Source organism: Poromitra crassiceps, assembly GCF_964638095.1.
Source record: "Poromitra crassiceps genome assembly, chromosome: 11".
Classification (NCBI taxonomy): Eukaryota; Metazoa; Chordata; class Actinopteri; order Beryciformes; family Melamphaidae; genus Poromitra; species Poromitra crassiceps.
In genome coordinates this window covers 37,129,085-37,151,891 of record NC_139643.1, presented here as the reverse complement: position 1 = coordinate 37,151,891, position 22,807 = coordinate 37,129,085, and the positions used below count along the sequence as shown (strand labels likewise).

General features: G+C 45.1%; 1 protein-coding gene across 1 annotated transcript in view; it reads left to right on the top strand.

Moving 5' to 3' along the window:
- Positions 1-22,807, top strand: part of LOC310785335 (dolichyl-diphosphooligosaccharide--protein glycosyltransferase subunit STT3B) — a 112,130-nt gene that overhangs the window by 79,712 nt on the left and 9,611 nt on the right. The window contains exons 5-12 of the mRNA XM_083646370.1: positions 7,346-7,445; positions 10,895-10,993; positions 13,266-13,412; positions 16,221-16,269; positions 17,015-17,169; positions 19,479-19,690; positions 21,254-21,441; positions 22,559-22,730. Of these exons, the coding sequence (XP_083502496.1) occupies positions 7,346-7,445; positions 10,895-10,993; positions 13,266-13,412; positions 16,221-16,269; positions 17,015-17,169; positions 19,479-19,690; positions 21,254-21,441; positions 22,559-22,730 (1,122 nt within the window). The remainder of the gene's footprint in view (positions 1-7,345; positions 7,446-10,894; positions 10,994-13,265; positions 13,413-16,220; positions 16,270-17,014; positions 17,170-19,478; positions 19,691-21,253; positions 21,442-22,558; positions 22,731-22,807) is intronic.

The window sequence follows — 22,807 nt, the reverse complement described above, 5'->3', positions numbered from 1 at the left end:
AGTCTGCTTACTTCTCTCCCTCCTCCTTCACTCTCCTTGGAAACAGCTCTCGTCTGTGTTCCTCTGCTCTGTAGCTGCAGCCCACCCGCTGTCTCAGGTGCCAGCAAGCAGACAGACTAGGCCATGTGCCCATCATCAACCTCCACACTGTCTCCTCCTCTTCTTCTGTGTCTCCTGCGCTCGCCCACCAGCGCCGCGGTAGTCTGGTTGACCCACTGTTGCTGCTTTATCTTCACCGCGCCGTCACCTCTCGCTGTCAGTCTAATCAGGATGGAGCCATGGCTACATGCGCCTGTGGGCCTTAATCCAACGTGACACTCATCATGCAGCAATGGAGGCGGAAGGAGCGATCTTCCCCCCCCGCCTGCCTGGGTACCAGCATCATCAGAGCAGACTGAGAGGACGGAGCAGCAGGGGGGGAGGAAGAAGAGGAGGATGAGAAGAGCAGGACCGGCTGATGGACAGGAGCTGCAGAAACCCCCACTGCGTTTAGCCATACCTTCATCCCTTCATTTCTCTGGAGGTCAGAGGGGAAGACGGAGGGAAGAGCGCGACGCGTAGCTAAGCCACACAGCAAAGGCTTGTTCTTCCTCCCCTCCTCCATCCCCACCACCACCACTCCCTCACCAGAGGCCGCCCTGCATCACAGGAACCCTTCACAAGCGGCTTTCTCCCCTCGTGAAGTATTGATGAGGTGCTCTCAGCACACCTCCACCTCGTCAGGGCGATTGTTCAGAAGATGTCACAGAGAGGAAAATGCACGTCGCACAATCCAAGCCCGAGAAAGGGCAGGTGGTGCTGAGGAGAGAGTGAACAAACCACGAGAAAGAAAGAGGAATCAAAGCGCGTTCAGTTAGAGCAGTGCGTCTGCTCCAAACGTCACCTCGCTGCAGTAAATAGCTGCCCGTCGGAGCCCTGCGCTGTGCGAGCTGTTTTATTCTTCTTTTTCTCCTCCAATGTTTCTAATAAGATGTTGCCACTTTCTGCAGGTCGGGACAATTAGCAACTCCACAACAAAGGGGATCTTTTTGATGAGAGTTAAAAGCGACCCAGAGCCTTGGCCTCGTATACAGGCTTACACACACACACACACACAGGCCTGCTGGCGAACAGTGGAATTGAGCTTCACAGCACGGCAGATCTGTCTCAGCCAAGGCCCTCTGCTGACCCTTCATCACACGTGTCTTCATCGTGTCACTCCAAGTCTCATGTCATCTCATAGGCTACGTTCACACAGCCATCCTTAGTGCATGAATCTAATCTTTTCCCCCCTAAGTGACTCGGGTCAGTCTTTTTCATGACTGTGTGAACAGTACAAGTCACATTGAAAGTGACTTTTTTAAAGACGACCTGGGCTACTTTGGCTACGTTCACACAGCCATCCTTAGTGCTTGAATCTGACTTGTTGCTCACATCAGATTTTTTTGTGTGGCTGTTCACACAGACTTTTTAAAAGTGGCCCATATCAGACTCCAGTGTGAACAGGTCGCGGACCTGAAGTGACCGGCATACACAGAAGAACAACTATAACGTCACACGCAGCACACTGCTGTTCTACGTGAACCCGGAAGAAGACAGCAGCAAACATGGTGGTAGCTGACGATGTTGTTTCATCTGTTGTTTACGGTTCAATTTACAAGTTATTGTGCAGTGGAAGCCAGTGAATACAGGAGCAGATGATAGCGAGGAGGAGAAAGAGAGCAATAGCTGCTACTTCTTGCTAATACTTATAAGGTCTAAAACCTCACTGTCCCTCCACTGATTAGCTCCCTCGCAGCTGTCCTCCATGTTTGTAATCATAATCTGCCCACTTGGTCCTCTCTCCTCCCGCCAGCGCAACACACACACACATGCTAAAGGAAGCACTCACACAACACACACACATGCTAAAGGAAGCAATCACACAACACACACACACACACACACACACACACACACACACACACACAGCAGTCTCCCTCTAGCATGCTCTGTGTCCTTGATATCCGCTCCACGGTGGCCCCTGGTCATCAGATAAGGCCGGTATGAAATGCAGAGCGAGATAGCAGCAAAAGACTTTGCCCCAAAGCGTGTCTGCCCCCTGCCCTCGCCTGTTAGCTTGTGGCTCAGGCACAGCTTTGCCCCAAAGTGTGTCTGCCCCCTGCCCTCGCCTGTTAGCTTGTGGCTCAGGCACAGCTTTGCCTGGCAGGTAAAAAAGAAAAAAAAAGACAAACATACTTTGCGATAAAGCTGGTTGCTTTATAAACTCATGCAGTACATACAGACTACAGCTGCATTTTTTGTGGGCATTCGTTGTGTGGTCCAGATGGCCAGCTTCAGCCGTCTCTCCCCCTCTGGCTGATGATGCACATTGGTTTGACCCATCTATCTATTCCAGAGACTGAAGAGGAACATCTCCGGGCACGTTCTTCTCTCCAGTCTGGAGAAGAAACTTTGAGTCGCCTCGTTTAGGTGATAATGAGGCCTGACACGGCACCGCTTTCAGCAGCCGCAGGAGAAACAAACCCTCAAGAAAATGTTTGCTTTGACCGTCTGAGTCGATAATGCCTTTCATTGATATCAGAGAGGCTGCTAAGCAGAGAAATCAATATTTTAAGGAGGCTTTTTTATTTTTTATTTTTTTTATGAGCTTTAGCCTGAGAAAGAGACTCAAATGAAGTGCGGGTTTCGTGCGCTGTCTTTGTGTCGATACATGCCATGTTTTCTCAAACAGTGCGTATCGATTGGCAGGCCTTCACAGCGGTGTGAACTGGATGACTCGGCCATTTTGTCTGCGCGGAGCGGGCTTAACGTCTCCCACTCCCCTCAATGTCAGGCCGAAGGAGCTGGCCTCTGCTGCCGATACGCTCTGGTGCCTTCACTAGATTGCCGACGGCTTTGGCTGTAAGCGGCCTAATACCAGTGGGGAATTTAGATTCAGTTTTTACACAATTGACTCCTCCAGACCTCCCTTCACTCCTACACTCTCTCTCACACACACACACTGTCTCTCACTCTCTCTCTCTCACACACACACACTCTGTCTCTCACTCTCTCTCTCTCTCTCTCTCGCTTCACGACTCGCACACTTCATGACGATGTGTCGCATATTTGGTCAAATTGCGAGGACGTGCCTCCTAGCCAATCAGCAAGTGCGACTCATTCAGCTTGCCTCTGTGTCAACACGCAAAATGAGCTTTAAATGGAACTCATCTTTGCTATTCGTTCAGGTTACGGTCTGCACGCTTACTAATTGTCACCATCTGAGAGGGAACAGATGCAAATGACAATGCCACAAGATGATTGTAGATAATTGCAATAATTCAGCAAGGAGCGTATTCATGATTTTCCTCTTCTTCCACTGTGTCCCTTAATGTAGCATGTTAGCTGTTTTCACCAATTAGGCAGCAGGTGCTTGTTGTTCTCTGCCTGCATAAGTGTAATTAATGTTGTTTTCATCGTGCTGAACAACAGGTGCAAAGGGCCTTTTTGTGTCTGACAGGCGCTTATGAATAAAGGATCAAACAATTTGCAGCAAACACTGTTTAAGCATCTCTCTTCTGTCTCGCTTTCTCTGGTGCAGTTTCTGCCACTTCTCTGGCTCTCCCTTCTCTGTCGGATCTGTCTCTCTTGCTCTCTGAACACTCTTCCTCTGGTTATCTGTTCGTTCTCTCTCTCTCTCTGTGCTGTTCTGTCTTTCTCTCTGGTGCTCTCTCTCTCTCTCTCTCTCTCTCTCTCTCTCTCTCTCTCTCTCTCTCTCTCTCCCTCTGCATTTGGCCCTTTGCTGCAGTCAAGCACATGCAATTGAAAAGCCAGCGAGTGATGTTTTTCTGGAGTAGTTTTATAGCCCGCATGTCTAGTGCTGGGAGACTTAGGTGCACCTCCAAGGGGTTGAAGTATAATTTTCATGGAGCTTTTAAAGTTATTGGTGCATTTCAGGTTTTAGGTTTAACCTGTAAAGTATGATTGCATAGTTTTTATGATGCCGCTATATATGTCAAAGTGTTATAGCTGTGTGCCTGAAGTCTGAAAGCCAACAGCACAATGACATGTATTTATATCCATCTAGTATGATCAGAAGAGGGTCTGTCCATAATGTCTGTCTGAGTCTATATTTTTACCCAGGGAATCTATAAATAGGGCTGGCAGACAATTGTTGTCATAAGATTATGACATCATCATAACATTATGATGACATCATAATTATGGGGCGGCTGTAGCTCAGGAGGTAGAGCAGGTCGTCCATTAATCGCTTTGACTTGGGCAAGATACTGAACCGCAAATTGCTCCTGATGATGTGCCAGCACATCATTTCACCATCGGTGAATGTGTACCTTAAAGCGCCTTCTTCTTCTTCTTTGGTGTTTTATGGCAGTTGGCAACTTGGCATCCTTTATGTTGCATTACCGCCTCCTGGATTTATCCATCCACTGTTTCCCTACATTCTGAAACAAGACGACACCCCATAAAGCATTTTTTGGGGGATAAAAGGGCTATATTCACCTTATTCACCACGCCCACTTTTTCTCTCTTCCGCGTTCAACGCAAACGTATTTGTTCTTCCGGTTCAGCGCTAGTTGCCTTCTGTGGCTTCTGTGGTTAGCCACTAGTTAGTTATGTTATATGGCAGTAAAATGCCACTGAATGACCAAATTGATAATAACTTTTAACCATTTCGAGTAACACTGTTTCCATACGGATCACCAGCGTTAGTTTGTTGTTTATAACGTGGCTATATTCATAACGTTTCTATCTCGGATGCGTTATTTCGAATCGCACATAGGTTACGCTAGTGGGTTTCAGGACGCAACAGCCTCGACTCCACTAACGTCATCTTAAGAGCACAATATTCCTGGAATGCAAGTTTAACTAAACAGTTACATATCCTCTGCATTCTACATAAAATTAAGATATTACGGGTTGTTTTATTTTGCATGTTACATACGTATTGGCCAAGATATGTTAGTTTATGGCGGAGTAATTCTGCCAGTTTAGATGCGGAGTGTGCGCAGCCATCTTGCCTGCGGAGTTTTTGGCAAGTCAAAACGGAAATACTATTACGGAATGACGTAATGCGGAAGCGTCCATGTGTGGGCAAAGAATAAGGTGAATAAATGCAGGCCATTTGCCATATTATGACATCATAACATTATGACATTATGACCATTGTGACATCATCAGTGATGTCACTCATATTATGACATCATCAGTGATGTCACTCATATTATGACATCATCAGTGATGTCATGCACATTGTGACATCATCAGTGATGTCATGAAATCCCTCACGAATAGTGACATCATCAGTGCTGTCATAAATCTTCTTAAGCATTGTGACCTCATTAGTGATGTCATAAATAGGACTGGTAGACGTACAGATAAGTCGGACAAAAGAGGATCACTTTGCGGTCACTTTTCCAGAAAACAGACCAGCTCCAACATGAATGAGAGCCCCGGCTTGGGGAAAGGGCAGCCTTACAAGACGCAGCAGCTGCACCCCCGCATCAAGGAGATCGTGGAACAGGCTCGCCAAGGAACAGACGACCACATGATTCCCCTCGCCTCTCCCAACCCTGACTCTACAGCTGCCACGGCTCTTCCAAAGAAGAGGAAAGGGGTGCACATTAACCCTGCGTCAGGACATGCTGCTCTATTTGCCTTGGGATGTCCTACAAAGAAGAGGAAAGTGTTATGTGAAATTTGCATTGTTGTCTAAGTGTCAAGGGCCACCAGCCGGTTAGCCGGACAATTAGCAACAAGGACGTTAGCAAACTTAGCAATGAGGGCAGGGCATATAGCTCCATTCCAGCGTGTGCTTGGATTTCCCCCGGTCGGTATGGTCATCTCTCAGCACTGCTTGATTCACTGGGCCAGCACAAGCAGGAAAGCGCTCCTCCGAGTAGAACCTTCCAGGGTCCCGACAGCACAGTCAGTTCGGCTGTTGTGGGATGCTCCACAACGTGAAGATGGCCGAAGCAATCACACACTACTGACATACACTGAAGAGCATCTACAGGGTTGGGTTCCCGGTTACACAGTCAATAGTTCATTATTTTTACGCCTTTATCGGTCATCTTCGGTTTGGGGTCCAGCTTAGGTCGGCGTCCGTGTGGCGTTCTGCCAAGCCCTCAAATGCCCTACTCGCCCGCTCACTTCCTGCTGGAAAATGACCCCTGAGCGCTAGGACGGCCCACCCTCAAGTCAGGCCTCAGCCAATCATCTGCTGAAACATATGACAAACATGGCACCTAACCACCGTGACACTGATGTATGATGATCAAAGATCTTAATGAAAAAATGTGAAATGGTTTGAGTATTTAAATAAAGTTATTGCTTAAAATAAAATACAAATCCAATCCTTTTTTTTTGGCATTTTCAGACTAAACTCCAATGAATCCATCACTCCACTTGGAATTGAATGGTTTCCCTCACTAAAGAAGGACTCAAATCCTTCCAGTCAGACTACTTTGTAGCATTTGAACTGAAATACCCACTGGAAAAGCCTCATTTACAGTCAATTAGATGAGATAGTGTTGTTGGGGTCCAGTGAGGGCTTAGTTAAATATAGTATTGTCTTTATGATATTATATACATTTGAAGACTAATTAAATTCAAATTCTAACTAAACTCTGGCAAAACATCATGAAGAACATCATTTTTATATTCTTCTTATATTCTTAAAATCATGGAAAAGGTGTGACCTTTTGGTTTATTCATAGATAAAGAAATCATGATTTACAGAAAGGTCAGGACATTATTTCCACTTGACTTGAGAATTCACTTGATCGCTACATTTGTGTGCCAGAATGCACCATGGTCTCTGTTTCAGGTGTCCACTGTAGCCTGACGTGTGTGTTTATTTATTTGTTTATTTAAACGGATCCCCATTAGCTGACGCCAAGACGCCAGCTAGTCTTCCTGGGGTCCAAGCAGCAATATACATTACATTACAGACAATCAATAGAATATACACAAATACAATATACAAATAGCTTAATAAATACATCAAAACATGCCTCACATAAAAAAGATCAAAGAAAACAATGGGTAAAAGCTAATAGAAACAGATAAGACAATGTGGCAAGGTATGCAAGACAGTAAATATATACTAAAATAGATCTTCAGAGGAAGACTCAAAAGGAGAAACCCCATATTGTTTGTATGTGAAGTCTAATACTGTATTCCCTTTGAAGCGAGCCTTTCCTTTGATGTAGCGAACATCACCAGGAAGGCTGTTCCACAATACGATTGCTCTGTAAAATACAGCCCTCTTCATATAATTGTAATGTGTGTCTGTGTGTGTGTGTGTGTACGTGTGTGTGTACGTGTGTGTGTGCGTGTGTGTGTGCGTGTGTGTGTTTTCTAGGTGTCGGCATGGGGAGGCTACGTCTTCATCATCAACCTGATTCCTCTGCATGTGTTTGTGCTGCTGCTGATGCAACGCTACAGCACGAGAGTCTACATCGGTAAGACACACGCACACACACACACAGTCACACACACACACACACACACACACAACCCAGAGAATAAGCTCGAGTGCCTGACTTGATGCTGTGGACTCCCACACATGGCTGACATTGAAGTAAATGGGCCTGTCTCTGTCTCTGATATCGGCACTCAAGAGTAGAGACCCGACGGTACGAGAGAAAGCAGCACTCCTGCCCGGTCTCCTCCCAACATTATCGCCCGGGCATTTGACCCTGAAACGACCTCGGACGCCCGGTCGCGCCCGTGTTCATCTATCGGCGCAGCACGCACAAACTTAAGCTCTCCATCATGCTGGCCGGTCCAGACACCCACACGCCACTTCACAGTAAATGCAGCCACCTGCTACCTGAGCCTCTCATTTCTGTGTGAATAGCAGGAGCGGAGCAGCGCCGCTGAAGAAGATAAGCTGGTTATTTCGCAGAACGTCCCAGTTCCTCTGAACACGTGAGCGCGATCCTTAAGACAGAGATGCTCATACGTTTTTTTTTTGTCCTAGTCAAGTCTCAAGTCTTTGAGGGCCATGTCCAAGTCAAGCATCAAGTCTTTGGTCACAAGTCCAAGTCTGCTTAGAACACTGCATAAGCTATCTAAGGAATTCAAAGCATACTGGATTATCCTCACTCCTTTATCTATTAGCATACAGTATCAGCATTGGATTAGACATTTATTAGTAGACATTTCCTTAATGTTAAGACATGAAACATTTGATCATGTGACTATTTCATTTACATTTCACCTCAGACACGTCTGAAATGTACCCAGATTTGCTAGAAAGATAAACAACATTTCAGCTTTTCCCCAACTAGGGCGCTGTTTGATGACATCACTAGGGTGGCGGTACGGTACAGTAGTAAGGATTTTGAACATTTGATGAATCAAAACAACCACAATCCAAGCAGCATGTGCTGTGAGCCTGTTAGAATTCAAAATACTTAATACCAACACTTAGCTAGCCTGTACTCCACACTGTACTGTACTGTACTGTACTGTACTGTACAGTACAGCCACCTTAGTGATGTCATCAAGCAGCGCCCCAGTTGGTAAATTTCAGACTTCAAAGCCGTGTCCTGTCTTTTTTTTGGGTGAAATGCAAATGAACTAGGGTCATATGATTAAATGTTTCATGTCCTCTTTAATGCGGCGAAAAAAGTACAATAAATAAACAAAGATTGTTCACGAGTTCCAAATCTCGAGTCTGAGTTGAGTCCTTTTGAGGACGAGTCTCAAGTCCAAGTCCTCATCTCTGCCTTGAGACGCTCCGCCGGAACAGATCCATTGTCAGTTTAGCCGTGGGCAGCAGGCACCGCTGCTGAGGTCAGGAGATAAACCATAGTGCTGTGAAGCATCATTCACATCTGATTATACAGGTATGTTGAACTCACCATGAGTAAAAAACCATACTCTTTGAAAAATAAATTGCATCCTCTTCACAGCGACGGAGCTTTGACCCAACAGTAGTTCTGTTTTTTTGTACTGTAAATTGTACTTCTTGGCGACACCGGGCTGTTAGTTGAAGTGGAAAATTTCCCTCCGCCTTCGTCGTCGGTGAAGGATATTTACGGCCCGAGCGTCAGCCAGCAACCTCACGGACCTTTTGGTAGCAAATGAGAGATGGAGTGCTACATTTGTAGACATTTTCGGTTTAGAAAAGACATTAGCTTTTTAAGTGGTTCATATAGCCCTCGCCTTCTCTGCTCAAATCCAATCTTAACAGCTCTTCTTGTCTCTCAGTGACTCTGAAGGAAAACACAGATGGGGGGGGGAAGAAAGAAAAATAATCTGTTGAATAAAATGCCTTGCAGTCTATGTTCCCTCACAATTCGTCTCTCTCTGTCTTGATTCAATAGCAGATTTGTGAGAGGGAGATTGCTGAGGGCAGTCACTCACAAGCTACTTCGAAAAGCAGGCACCCTCGTCAGGACTAGAGCTGGGTATTGGTTCAAATTTCAAGAATCGATTCGATTCCAATTCACAAGGTTGCGAATCGATTAATTTCGATTGGATTCGATTCGATTCGATTCCGATTCGATCAATTTTCAATATTGATTTGGTTAGTGATACCAAAACGTGGTTTTTGAGCTGTACCCTGAATTACATGACTGTCCAGTTATGTAACACAGGGGTTTCCAACCAGCCAAGTAGATACATGGGGAAAAAAAGTTGCAGACCTGTTGTCAATTTTAATGGTTTTAGTTACACATATATTTACTCACCACGTGGTGACAAAGGGTAAATAACAGCCTTTTCATCTGTCAATAAAGACTAGGGATGCACGATATATCGGCAATCATATCGGTATCGGCCAGTATCGGCCGATTTTTTTAACATATCGGTCATATCGGTATCGGTCAGATGTTGCAATGTTAATATCGGTTATCATTATCAGCCAAATTCTTCACATTGATATGAAATAATGCAGTAAATCTATGATTTATGGGCTTTTCCAAAGGCTTTGCAAATAAAGAAATGCATAACTTTTTCAAATTCAGTGTTAACATGTGTTTTTCAGTATGTACAAAATGTGATGATCATAAAAATGTGGTTTTATACAGATCATATCGACATCGGTAAATATCGGTTATCGGCCATAACAGCAATGTTAATATCGGTTATCGGCATCGGCCAAAATTTTCATATCGGTGCATCCCTAATAAAGACACTTTCACAATTATGCACAGTGATTTGATTTCAGCCTATATAATTTCTAAAAGTAGATATTAATAATGATCAAACATTTCCATTCATGTAGCCTACAGTATTTATGTTTTTGTTTCAACTACAAACATAATTAAACGTCAACTTGAAACTATGTTTCAACTACCACACACAGCACAATATTTTAGCCTGTTTAGTAAATTTTTTTTTTTTTTTTTTTTTTTTTTTTTTTTTAATAATAAAAAAAAAATCGATCTCTGGACATATGAATCGGTAATCGAGGATTAAAATGAAAATCGATTAAAAATCGGAGAATCGATTTTTTGAACCCAGCCCTAGTCAGGACGAGTGTGAAATCTTATTTAAGTCGGTGCGTCTGCGATTCGGTTCCCCCCAGCCACAAATGTGGGAGCTGTACTGTTCCCAGCAGCACCGCGGTCTCTCACTCAGCCCCCCCCCCCCCCCGCGCCGTTCTGCACCAGCTCCCATTTTCTCAGTAAATAACTTCAGATGAGGTGTTTTGGATTTACTCCCTCTGAAGCGCAACAGTGAAAATCAATGGGCTTTAAATACCTCTGCGCTGATGCTTTCCCTCAGCAGGACCCAACCTGGAATGGTGGCATAGAATGGAAGGTAGAGTTCAATAGTTTATTTTGATTGTTCAGTTTCTTATCTTCTTTGCTTTTCTCTTTGTCTCTTTCCCTTCCCGTCTCTCTCTTTTTTCACCTTTCTCCCTCCCTCCCTCCCTCCGCCTCTCCTGTCATCACAGCTTACAGCACTTTCTACATCATGGGCCTCGTACTGTCAATGCAGATCCCTTTCGTGGGCTTCCAGCCAATCAGGACCAGCGAACACATGGCAGCGGCAGGTAAGTCCCGCCCCCTCTGCCTCCCGAGTGACACCGTGCTGTAACTGACCTTGCATTCACATGCTATCGGTCATCTCTGAAAAACAAGTCCTTTGCTAAGTGACCTGATTTTCCAGCGTGTGACGCAACAATCTGGGCACCCAGATCACAGACGGGCGATATTTCAGGGTTTCTGGTGTTGAGCAGATAATATGTCCGTGCCAGGACTTCCTCTTCTGTGCGCTGCCGTCATTGTTTACAGTCCGATTGACGCAAAGAACAGAGTTGGAACTGATCGATTGTAGATGTTTTAGATCCAGACGGCATTTTGGCCATCATAATATATATAATATATAATATTATTATATATTATTATATATATAATAATATATAGCTGCAATAATGATGAGAGGTCGGACTGTAAACAATGACTGAAGCGGAAGTCTTGGGGTGGACATACTGTATCCGCTCAACACCGGAAACCCTGAAATATGGGCCGTCTGTTCCAGAGTGTTTTTAGTCGTCGGACTGATAGACTCTGGGTTCCCTGATTGATGACGCAATAACTTAAAACTTCTCAGCACGGTGGAAAGATAAAGTTTTGTGTCGGTTACCAGTTCTACTACTCTAAAATCTACTTTCACAATGACTTGAGTACATTTCTGTTTGCCTGGAGCACCGGCAAAAAAGTTATTTGCTGCTACCTTCAGTTACTTTTATACTTTTTTTTTTTTTTACCTTTTATGTGTTTAGCCAACGCTTATCTCGAGCAACTTGCAGTGATTGAGCAGTTCTGGGTTCACTGTGTCGTACACAAGGACACTCCTGACAGGATTCATTGGCTCTTGCAGTTGCAGGGATTGATCACACAAACGTTCCGTTGTGTGTCAGTGTCTCGAACCACTCGGCCACCCTGTCACAACATGATGACAGGCACAGGTTCATGTCTGAGGTCATCAACACGCAACCTCCATGTCCTGACTCTCTAATCACTACCAGCAAAACGATGTCACAACACGGGAGAACAGTCCAGGCTGCACCGCTGAAGTTCACAAAGTACTTCACATCAACCATTTGGTGCATGCGCTTCTCCAATGGGGGCACACAGGAGCTTCTCGGAATACGTTTTACAAAATTAAAATCACGAAGACGCCCCATATGGGTTTTATCACTTTAAGTACTTTTCATCTCAGGCTGGTGGGTAGTTTATTAAAGCTTGTTCAGTTTCGCCCCTCAAGACTGGGCCCATCTGCTCTCCGACAGCACGGATGGGTGCGTGCGTTTTGCACGTGCACGTCTCTTGTGTTCATTTGCATCCAGACTGTGAGAGGAGAGGAGAAAGGACCGCTGTTGGCAGCGTCAGGGAGGTAGACGTCACCTTCTTGAGAATCCTCTTTAACACTTCACCGCAGCAGGCGGCGTGCAGCGAAGTGCGCCCGTTTCCCTGGGTGTCGACAACACACAGACGGCACGACGAGAAGCTTTGAGGAATACACCAAAGCCGTCACCGCCAGGAACCATCTCTGCTCGCCTCTCCCTCTCCCTCTCTCTCTCTCTCAAAGGGCAAGTGTGTTTTTCTGTCGCCAGAGTAGCAGCTGCTCAGAACATCTGGCGCTGGCGCTCAGGGAGCACAGCGGGAGACGGGCGAGAGATTGACAGAGCCGTGGACCTCTGGGTATCAACGGAGATGTCAGCCCCTGAGGCGGGCGAGCAGGGTGGCACGCAGAGTGACAAGCGTGTTAGCACCAGCAGGCAGGGCTTTCACCTTGGAAATGGTTGACACCCGCAGTGGGCGCGCGCCGCAGGGCTAGCGGGAGGATTCGGGCGATTTTACACAAAGTTTTTCAAGGGAAGTGAGGCTGACGAAAGGGAGGGAAACTGAGCCTCTCGTCGATTATCGTTAAAATTCACCCGGCGTGGAAGGAGACACACGGTGAGGACGAGGTTGAGGAAAAGAAAGCGAGCAAGTGAAAGCGTTTGAGGGAAGGTGGCAAGAAAGAGAGAAGGAAGAACATCATACATTCAGAAGATGTTCCCCCGTAGTGTTTGTCATTCACATCCGCATGGCCAGCCGGAGGCGCTATCGTGCACCGCTTAATCAAAAATTTCCTCTGCTTCTTAGCGTCTAAAGTAAAGCTGCTTCACACGCCGCGGGAGGCACAATGAATCACGCCTTTCTCAAATATTCTCTGAGAGTTTCCTTTCCTTTGTATGCTCGCTCATTCTGTTGTGTGTGTGTGTGTGTCTGTGTGTGTGTGTGTTTGTGTGTGTGTGTGTGTGTCTTCCCCCCTAGGTGTGTTTGCTCTTCTCCAGGCCTACGCCTTCCTGCAGTACCTGAAGGACAGGCTGACCAGGCAGGAGTTCCAGACCCTCTTCCTCCTGGGAGTGTCTCTTGCCGCCGGCGTGGTCTTCCTCACCGTTATCTATCTCACATACACAGGTGCGTAAAGCTTTACCCGCACAGTGATAACGCACCTCTGGGTGGTCTGAAAATGTGTGAACATTTGTTTTTGTTCTTTCCGGTTCTTGCAAAGTTTGGGATTTGCACAAACGGTCCAAAAAAAATATTGAAGAGTTTAGTCCTGATGTGACTTTTCATAATTTGTATTAATTGTAGATCCGCTGTTATGTGATGTTGTGTTAATGTTTGTCCCTCTCAGCAATACTTCTCACTCAGTTGTAGATTGACTTGCTTTGGTTAACGGTGAGATGACTCATTCATCAGCATACTATTAATTGAAAACAAGCTCAAATCTAGTCAACCAAGAAATGACAGTAATATCTGAAAATATGGATTTCTTACCCCATTAAGATCTAAGGCACCCTCTAGAAAAGCATTCTAAAACTGAAGTCGCGTTTGAAACAACCGTCTAAAACCCTAGGGATAGTGTATAAATGATCATTGCTGAAAGGGTTAACGAAAAGGGAGAACAACGCAAATGCTGCATCAGGTCTTAAAGCGTGGAAAAGGTGTTAGTCCTGTACTCAATAATATGTCTGTTAGTGTTGAGAATGCACAGAACGATCCAGATAATTCATCTGTGTTAAGATCTTATTATAGATTAACTCCCTTATGGACATTATGTTCTCATGACTATCATGCATTTATATAAAGAGACAACACTGAGAGTATTACCATGGAAACAGCTCACTGTGAGGTGCACACACAGGGCCTCGGCAGCTGTCTTCTATCAGCATCTCCCAGGTATCTTATTTTGGTGATACAGGAGTCTGGATACGAGCTCATCTTATTTTGGTGATACAGGAGTCTGGATACGAGCTTATCTCGGCTGTCGGGAGACGGGATCCAATTTTACCTGTACAAACATACAAAATAAGGGTCATATTTTTGTCTCCCCAAAACAGTCAGGATATCTGTGTGCATGTAAACACACTCCTACAAAGCGACTCCCTCTTAGCTTTATTTTTGTCGTGCCTGACTTTGAATGTGCAAATGACTCAGAAACGAAGGTCTTTCACTGTAATAAAATGCGAAAATTAAATTAAGTCGAGGCAAATGTGCGAGGTGCTGTGATGTCGTAAAGCTGATTAAATTGAGGTTCTTAATGAGGCTGTCGGATCATCTTCCTAAAATAATGTGTAAAAGTTTCAGCTGCTGCCATTTTTTTAGACTATATTTATTGTCAGGTATACCTGCAATTTGTCCTAGTCCAGTCTTTGAGTGCCAGTGTTAAGCCGGCTCATCTTATCACTTAATTAGTTTGATATGGTTTTATTAGCCGTGCTAACGATGTAGGAAGGAAGTGATGTTTTCACTCGTCTGTTTGATATGGATGTAGATGTGTGAGATGGAAGTTGCAGCAGATGTGACTGGGATTTGTTGGACACTGGACAGAGTGTTCTTGGCTCAACCATCAGTTGATTTTGGCGGCGATTTGGGATTTTGGCCATTTCACATGATGCCAAAGCTATTCATGCCGTGTTCAGTGGGAAAGTCGGACATCCAGAAATCCCAAGTTGGCTGATAGACGGCGTTCAGCATTTCATGCACATGCTATTTTGTCAGGAAATCAAACCCAGACGAAAAAAGATGACCAAAAAAGTTAGACAACTGTTCAGTTCAGTTGTTGCCTGAGTGCCTCCTAGTCACAACTGTGAACTTTGAGATGCTATTTTTGACTCCCCGATTTGGTTGAAGCATGGTGAGCAGCAGAGCCAGGCTGGATGAACTTTGTCCCTGAATATATTTTCCATTTTTCTTTTCGGCTCCCCCTAAGGCTCCTTTCTCACTTTTGTTGGGTTGTTTTCATTGGCGTTTTAAAGTGCTTTGCAATTTCTGTTTAGAAAAGTGCTTACATTATTTATATGATGATTATTAAACGGGTTTGTCACAATGTGTTTTAGAGTGCAACAAAAGATGTAATACAGATAGAATTTGAGTACAGACACATCACACAATTTAACACATGAGAATGCCAGAGCGTGTGTGCGTCTGTGTGTTCAGACTCGGAGCTGAAATGCTCTGAGATCAAAGCTCATATTAGCCAAACTGTGCGCTCTAATTTGCAGTTTGCTTTCAGTTTCATTAATAAAAGAAGTCAATCCCAGTAATTAAGCACCATCAATGGAATATATTTTCAACATTGACACGTTCTCCTGCTGGGACTTTATTCATGGTTTGAAATGCCGAAGGTTCTGCTTTACTCGGCTCAGTCGCTTTAATAGACCTGCACAAAGCCTGTTATTATATACTTAAGGTCTACACACCAACGCTCTCAGATAACATTACATCTGAATTACCATGTTGTTAATTCATGTCGTGTCTTTCAGTTTTGTTCTACACGGTGAGCCGGGCAGACTGAAATGTAGACTAGATTGTGTTGTCCTCGGGCAAGCTCTATTCTACATGAATCCCAGGCCTATAGCTCAGTTAGTATTTGCCAAATTCTTCTTCTTCTTCTCCTTCTTTTGAAACCTGCATCAGGTAGCAGATAGCCAGGTTTTGCCACGTCGGACAGGGCAACGAATGCCTTCACGTTTTGAGAAATACAGGGAGGTATTTTAAAGTGATTTTTAGTATACGTTGCCGAGGCTGACTCATCTTATCCACACACCTCTGGTGCTCAAAGACTGTTAAAACAAACTCAAAACATCGACATATTCTGACACACACACGCAGTCGAACCCTACAGACACACTCTGAGGTTCTGATAGTAGGTAGCGCTCTGTTGTTCTGTATTGATTCTGTGTGTGTGTGTTTGTGTGTGTGTGTGTGTGTGTTTTGTAGGCTACATCGCTCCGTGGAGTGGCCGCTTCTACTCGCTCTGGGACACCGGGTAAGCCCCACTGACCTTCACACTCTCGACCATCAGTGGGAGCGGTTGATAAATCGAGTGTGTGTTTCTCTAAGAGGGCTGCAAATAAACCTGCGCCGTCCCAAAGGGGAAACACGTAGAGGATAGCTTATCCATCGGGCCGATGTCTTCATTCCGTACAGCACCGTGTGCTCTCCAAATGCGCCGCAGCGCGTCTGATTTTTCAGCAATAAAAGCCGATCAATTCTCTCTCTCTCCTCCCCCCTCTGTTTGCTGACTGAAGCAGTTTGAGATGGACTTTTCTTCCTCTCCTTAAGAGGCTGTTACTCTTTCCTTAATGTGCTGTGTGTTTTCCCTCTCCCAGCTGTAATTACAACACACACACACACATGAGAAATATCTATAACGCAAACTGCTGCACAACAAGCCACCATTAGTGAATAAACCAGGCTTACACAGATGAGGAAATAAAAGCTAAAATAACATTACTCATCTCTTGTGTTAGATTTGTTCATATTTTACCATGGGGATGCCAAAGGTAAATTACCCCACTCACTCTTCTCCGCCCCCCCTGTCTTCCCCCAAATTTTACACTTAATTACTGTAGGAGGTTGCATTTTATAATTTGTCTTAACATGCCTGCTGCTCTCATACTAACATAAATCACATCTGCTCTCTCTCTCTCTCTCTCTCTCTCTCTCTCTCTCTCTCTCTCTCTCTCTCTCTCTCTCTCTCTCTCTCTCTCTCTCTCTCTCTCTCTCTCCAGCTATGCGAAGATCCACATCCCCATCATCGCGTCGGTGTCGGAACACCAGCCCACCACATGGGTCTCCTTCTTCTTCGACCTGCACATCCTGGTCTGCACCTTCCCGGCAGGCCTCTGGTTCTGCATCAAGAATATCAATGACGAGCGAGTTTTCGGTATGAAAATTGTTATTGAAATTCAGAACACCGTTGTTTTTCTGAGCATAACGATTCAAAATTTCAGCGTCATCGTGCCATTCATTAGATCTGTCCATCACTTTAACTCAGGTTGTCCTTTCACTAACGATTGTCTTGTGGTTACTGCGAAAAATACAGATAATATTTCACAATATTAGCTCCATTTATTCTTCTGTAGTATGAAATCACAAATGAGACGGCTTGCCCATAACAATCTCACAAGCTCTCCATCCAAATTGTTATTTGCACTTTGTAAAAATTTTTTTTTTTAAATACTATTTGTGGCTCAGAAATAAACGTAGTTCTGCACAGACTGCGTTGTCATTTAACTTTGTTGTCATTGAATCGTATCATGTCTTAAGCTTAGCGTCCCATCCATAAATAGCATAATGAACATAATGATGATTATCATGCATGATTTGTGTTAATATAGTACATCAAAAGTCTTATGAAACATGCCCAGAGATGGTGTAATGATTCAGAAATCCTCCCTCTGCAATCGAAAGAATGCTCGCTGGTCTGAGATCCGTTCCACACGTCTGCTGTAGTCTCTCCTGTCCCGCGTGTCCCCTGGTATATTCCCTCTCATCTTTCCTTCCCTCTCAGTAAAGGGAAAAGACACTAAGGGGGTTTGACTTCTCAGTCCATTAATAATAAAAAAAAAACTTTATGTGAACAGATTAACTCATTCTCTGCCAGGGTCATTTCGGTCTGTGTGCTCCCAGTGCCAGGATTTTGAGCATATTTCCTGATCTTCCAGGACCCACAGAATATTCTGTGCTAGGAATAAAATTACACAACATATCTCACAATAAAGCAGAGACTCTCTTCTTACCCCTTGTAAAAAACTGAAACTCTCCCATGTTTCCTTGTTTAGTTACAAGCAGTGGAAGTTAGCTTGTTTTCACTAAAAATGCCCTCCTTTGGACAGAAATATGAGAAAAAGAGGTTTTTAGTGAAGGACACCGTTTCAAGCAGAACTCTCTTTTGAGCCTTTTATTTTTTGCCTCAGTGACACATCAGACATATACAGTATTTGTTTTCCCAAATAAATAAATAAAAAATAAAAAATAAGAGAATGTATTTTACAGTTGCCATGTGGATTTTTAGCTTAGCTTGATAAAAGCATAAACAAATGGAACGAACCCTTATGTGGTCACACTCACACACTCTCTCTCTCTCTCACACACACACACACACACACAGGAATAACGAGTGCTGTAACGTTACCTGCTGTCACGTTACCTCTCACCTCTGTTAGCACAGAAGATCACACAATAGCTACGTTAGTGCTGTAAACTTTGAAATGTTTATGTGACACATGTTTCGCCTTGGTTGCTGGGGACGGGTGTGTGACACGGTTTGACGCGTTTGACGTATCCATGTGATTCCCCCTCCCTTGAGTGTGATAGAGCTCTCCCTTGAGAGGGAGAGCTGGCAAGAGGAAACGTGAAGCGAGTCATGCCGGCGGCATAAGTTATAAACAATGCGTGACAATTATACTCGAATGTTGTGTGTGTGATCATTTCATCTCAAACGCGATACAAAAAATAGGCTACTTTTTACCATCGTCATCGCTCTCTCCAAGTGGCACCCATTTCTCCTCCTCCGATTCATCTGTCAGAACGCTGTGAAGGGGAGCCTTCGTCGCCATGGCGCTCCGTCGTGGAGCAATAACAAAAACGCTGGCGTCTTCCTCGCCATCGTCGCCAGCCGAGAACTCTGGATCGGACTCTGTTTCGACCACAGGCTCCACCCATAAATACTAAACTAGCGGGTTCCTTTTATCAGTTTGACTTGAAACAATGTCACAGGCTGGGAAAGTGTCTGATGTAATGTAAACAGCCAAAACATGAAAGTACGTCCGAGTACGTCTTTGGCACAGAACGCCATTGTTAAAAGTACGTCCGGGTACGTCTTTGGCAGAGAATGAGTTAAGATGGCCTTAGATTAAGGGCAGAGAACTTTTGGCCGACACATCCCCGGTCCTTCAGCAGTGTGATTTGTTCTCCCTTGAACTTAATCAGCTTGTTAATGCTATCGATTAGCCACGCACCTGTTGAGCCAGGTAGGCAGTGTGCAAGGGCGAAATGCTAACCATCGACTGATTACTTACACAACGCAATCTCTTTTCCATGTCTCTCTATCTCGTCCTCTCGCTCTCTGCTCCCTTTCTTTTCTCTCGTTCTACCGCCCCTCTAACCTCCTTCCTTTCCCCCCTCTCTCCCTCTCTCCACACCTTTCACCCACGCCCTCTCCTCCCCTCCTCTCTCTCTACTGCCCTCCAGTGGCGCTGTACGCCATCAGCGCGGTCTACTTTGCCGGCGTGATGGTGCGCCTGATGCTGACCCTGACCCCGGTGGTGTGCATGCTGTCGGCGGTGGCCTTCTCCAGCGTCTTCGAGCACTACCTGGGGGACGACATGAAGAGGGAGAGTCCGCCCGCCGAGGACAGCAGCGACGAGGACGACAAGAGGAACTCCGGGAATCTCTACGACAAGGTCAGGAGAGGAGCGAAACGATGAGCGCGACAAAGCGGACCTCAGACTCGCACATGGACCGTTTGTGCTCGATTAATGTCATAATAATGCGAAGCAGTATTGATCTGAGTGAGGAAATTCTTCTTTTGGCCCACTCTCCATCCGCAGAGAGGTCAGTGTGCAGGCTCGGATGCAGAACAAACACTGATGCTTGAATCCGGCTTGTCCGGTCGAAGGGCGGTTTTGCTGCTCATTTGTGTTTTTGTTGCCGGAATTGTGACTTTGATACCAGTGCTAAGTTGAATATCTTAAAAATGTGATATGAAATGACCACGTTTCCATGGCAAACAAGAAAAGCCCTTCCAACAATGTTAGCGAACACCACCAGTCCACCAGTCACTGCTTCAGATTTGATGTCAGTTGGGGTGTCCATCTTTGTCAGCTCTGTAAGCTATAATAATTCCATATTTCACTCCTGGCACCAGTTTTGTCAACCAGTTGAGATGGACTAGTCTGGGATCCAGTTCAAAAATGTGGTGGACTGTCAACCGCTGAACTAACTGAGCTGCAGTCTGGCTCTTGACAGCAGACTGCAGCAGTCTATTCCAGTCTCTCTCTCTCTTCTTGTAGCTACAGTATATCATTCAGTCTGTGCCGTCTGTGCCGTTGAAATTGGAATTTGAGCTTGCATACTGTAACACATACGTAGGTGAAGGTTTATCAAGTTGAATGAATGTATATATTGTCGATATTGTCATTGTTGGTTTTTGTGACAAGTCTACCACTCGTTCCACCACCTTGCTGCCCGACACTGGCAGAGAAAATGCAGTGTTGCAGAAATCCACCGTTTCTTGGCTATGCTTGATGGCTTCCCTGTTAATACATGCTGCCTCAAGTATTTTAATCAAAGTGCAAATTCAACTGTTAGCATGCCAGTGTGCCAAGCATTGCATTCTCCAGTATGGCCCTTGTTCCTGAGGGTTTTAATGCTACATTCTGTTGTAGCTGTCAATTTGCATTACATATTGAAAGACACATTCAGCCCTCTTACAGACGTATCATTTTAGTCTTGTTGTCACATCCATGGAGAGACTTGGGCTTAAGTGCCCTGCTCAAGGGCCTCTTCCTCTGACTTAATACAGTAGGTGATGGTTCGAGGTCAGAGTCGGACCAGGAGAAAAGGTTCAGCGTGTCGGTAATCAATTCCTATTAACATCTCACTTGTTGGAAGAGATCAAACGTGATTTCTTCTCTTGACTCTCTGTCAGCCGGGGATTGAGGGGTCAGAACTAGTAATTGCAAGTGATGGAGAAGAATCATGTTTCCATTGTGCAGCACCAGAGTTCTCCTACACCTTTTCTAAGGCTCTGCTGCTGCCTGTCTAAAATAATATGAACTCGTCACGTTATCTAAGAATCCTGGGCCGCCTCTCTTCAGATCATATAGAATACTCGAGGACGCTCTAGGACACCGCGGTCATTTCCTTCAGTCAATCATTCATTCCCGCTGAATAATTCATCCATGTGTGTGGAAATGCTACAGGCTTTTGCTGTCCGTCATACTAGAGTTTGTCTCCCCCCGCAGGCCGGCAAGGTGCGCAAACACGTGTCGGAGCAGGAGAAAGCCGAGGAGGGTTTGGGTCCCAACATCAAGTCTATAGTCACCATGCTGATGTTGATGCTGCTCATGATGTTTGCCGTCCACTGCACCTGGGTCACCAGCAACGCCTACTCCAGTCCCAGCGTGGTGCTGGCCTCATACAACAACGACGGGTGAGAAGATGACTGACGCACACAATCTATTTAACCACAGGGAGCCACGCAAGGTGCAACTGGCTTTGTTTGATCATTTATAATGCAGTTAGCTGGATCGCTCCGTCCTGTGTTGTTTTCTGGGTCACAGAAAACATCTCTGGATTTATAAAACGCTAATGTATTATTCTCTCTGTGAGAGTTTTTTTTTTTTTACAGACATACCGGTAATTATTCTCTTTAGCCATTAGAGAGGAAACATTGAAGGCCAAGACTAAACGCTACTGTAGATGCAACTACTCATACATATATTAATGAAACGCCAGCTTTCAGACAATGCTTCTTTTTGTCATTTTATCTTGCACACGCAAACACACACACGTGAGCGCGAACACACGCGCGTGCGCACACACACCTGCATGATTTCCATACTTACAGTTAATTGGTTGCCCAGGTTGATGTCTGCTGCTTTCCCTTAAAGGAGAATTTCGTTGTTTTTTTTACCTGGAGCCCTCTCCTCACATTAATTATTATCTGATGACTCACCCAGTGTTCTCCGCAGCGATTTTGCGCCTCCTAGGCGTTGTTTTGAGATAAATAGTGTCCAAGCCAGTCCTAGAATGGCGCTCCGTTGGGGCCACATGGCAGCGTGCTGTTCCTCCATGTAAATAGACAGTTTTCTTCCCGTTTTCTACCCATATCGTCATTATATGATCCCCAAAGAAACATCAGACTGCTAAATCACCCCCGGGCTATTTCCAGTAGTCTTTACCAGGGATCTCATTTCCTCATTCGGCGTCTGTGTCACCAACTCTCGTCAAGTCCCGTGAGACTTTCCTGCCGGCTGGCCTGTGTGACTTGACGAGAGTTGGTGACACAGACCCCGGATGAGGATATGAGATCCCACTACTGGAAATAGCCCGGGGGTGATTAGCAGTCTGATGTTTCTTTCATTCTTTCATTGTTTTTTTACCCTCAATATATTATATATATAATATAATATATTTATATTATGCACGAGTGCTCTATTTTCAGCTGTTGTTGCCATCCTAATTCGAAGCAATTGAAATATTAATAGCCTCAGCAGCCATACGCCCTGCCGTGGCTGTTAGCTGTCAACCTTGTTTCTCTTCCACAGGACACGCAACATCCTGGATGACTTCAGGGAGGCCTACTATTGGCTGAGACAGAACACAGACGAGCATGTGCGGGTCATGTCGTGGTGGGACTACGGCTACCAAATAGCGGGAATGGCCAACAGGACGACGCTAGTAGACAACAATACGTGGAACAACAGTCATATAGCGCTGGTGAGTTCTCTCCTTTATGCACATGGATAACACACGTGGTATCTTCGGGTCGGCGTGGGATGCTTAGCGAGCTCTTC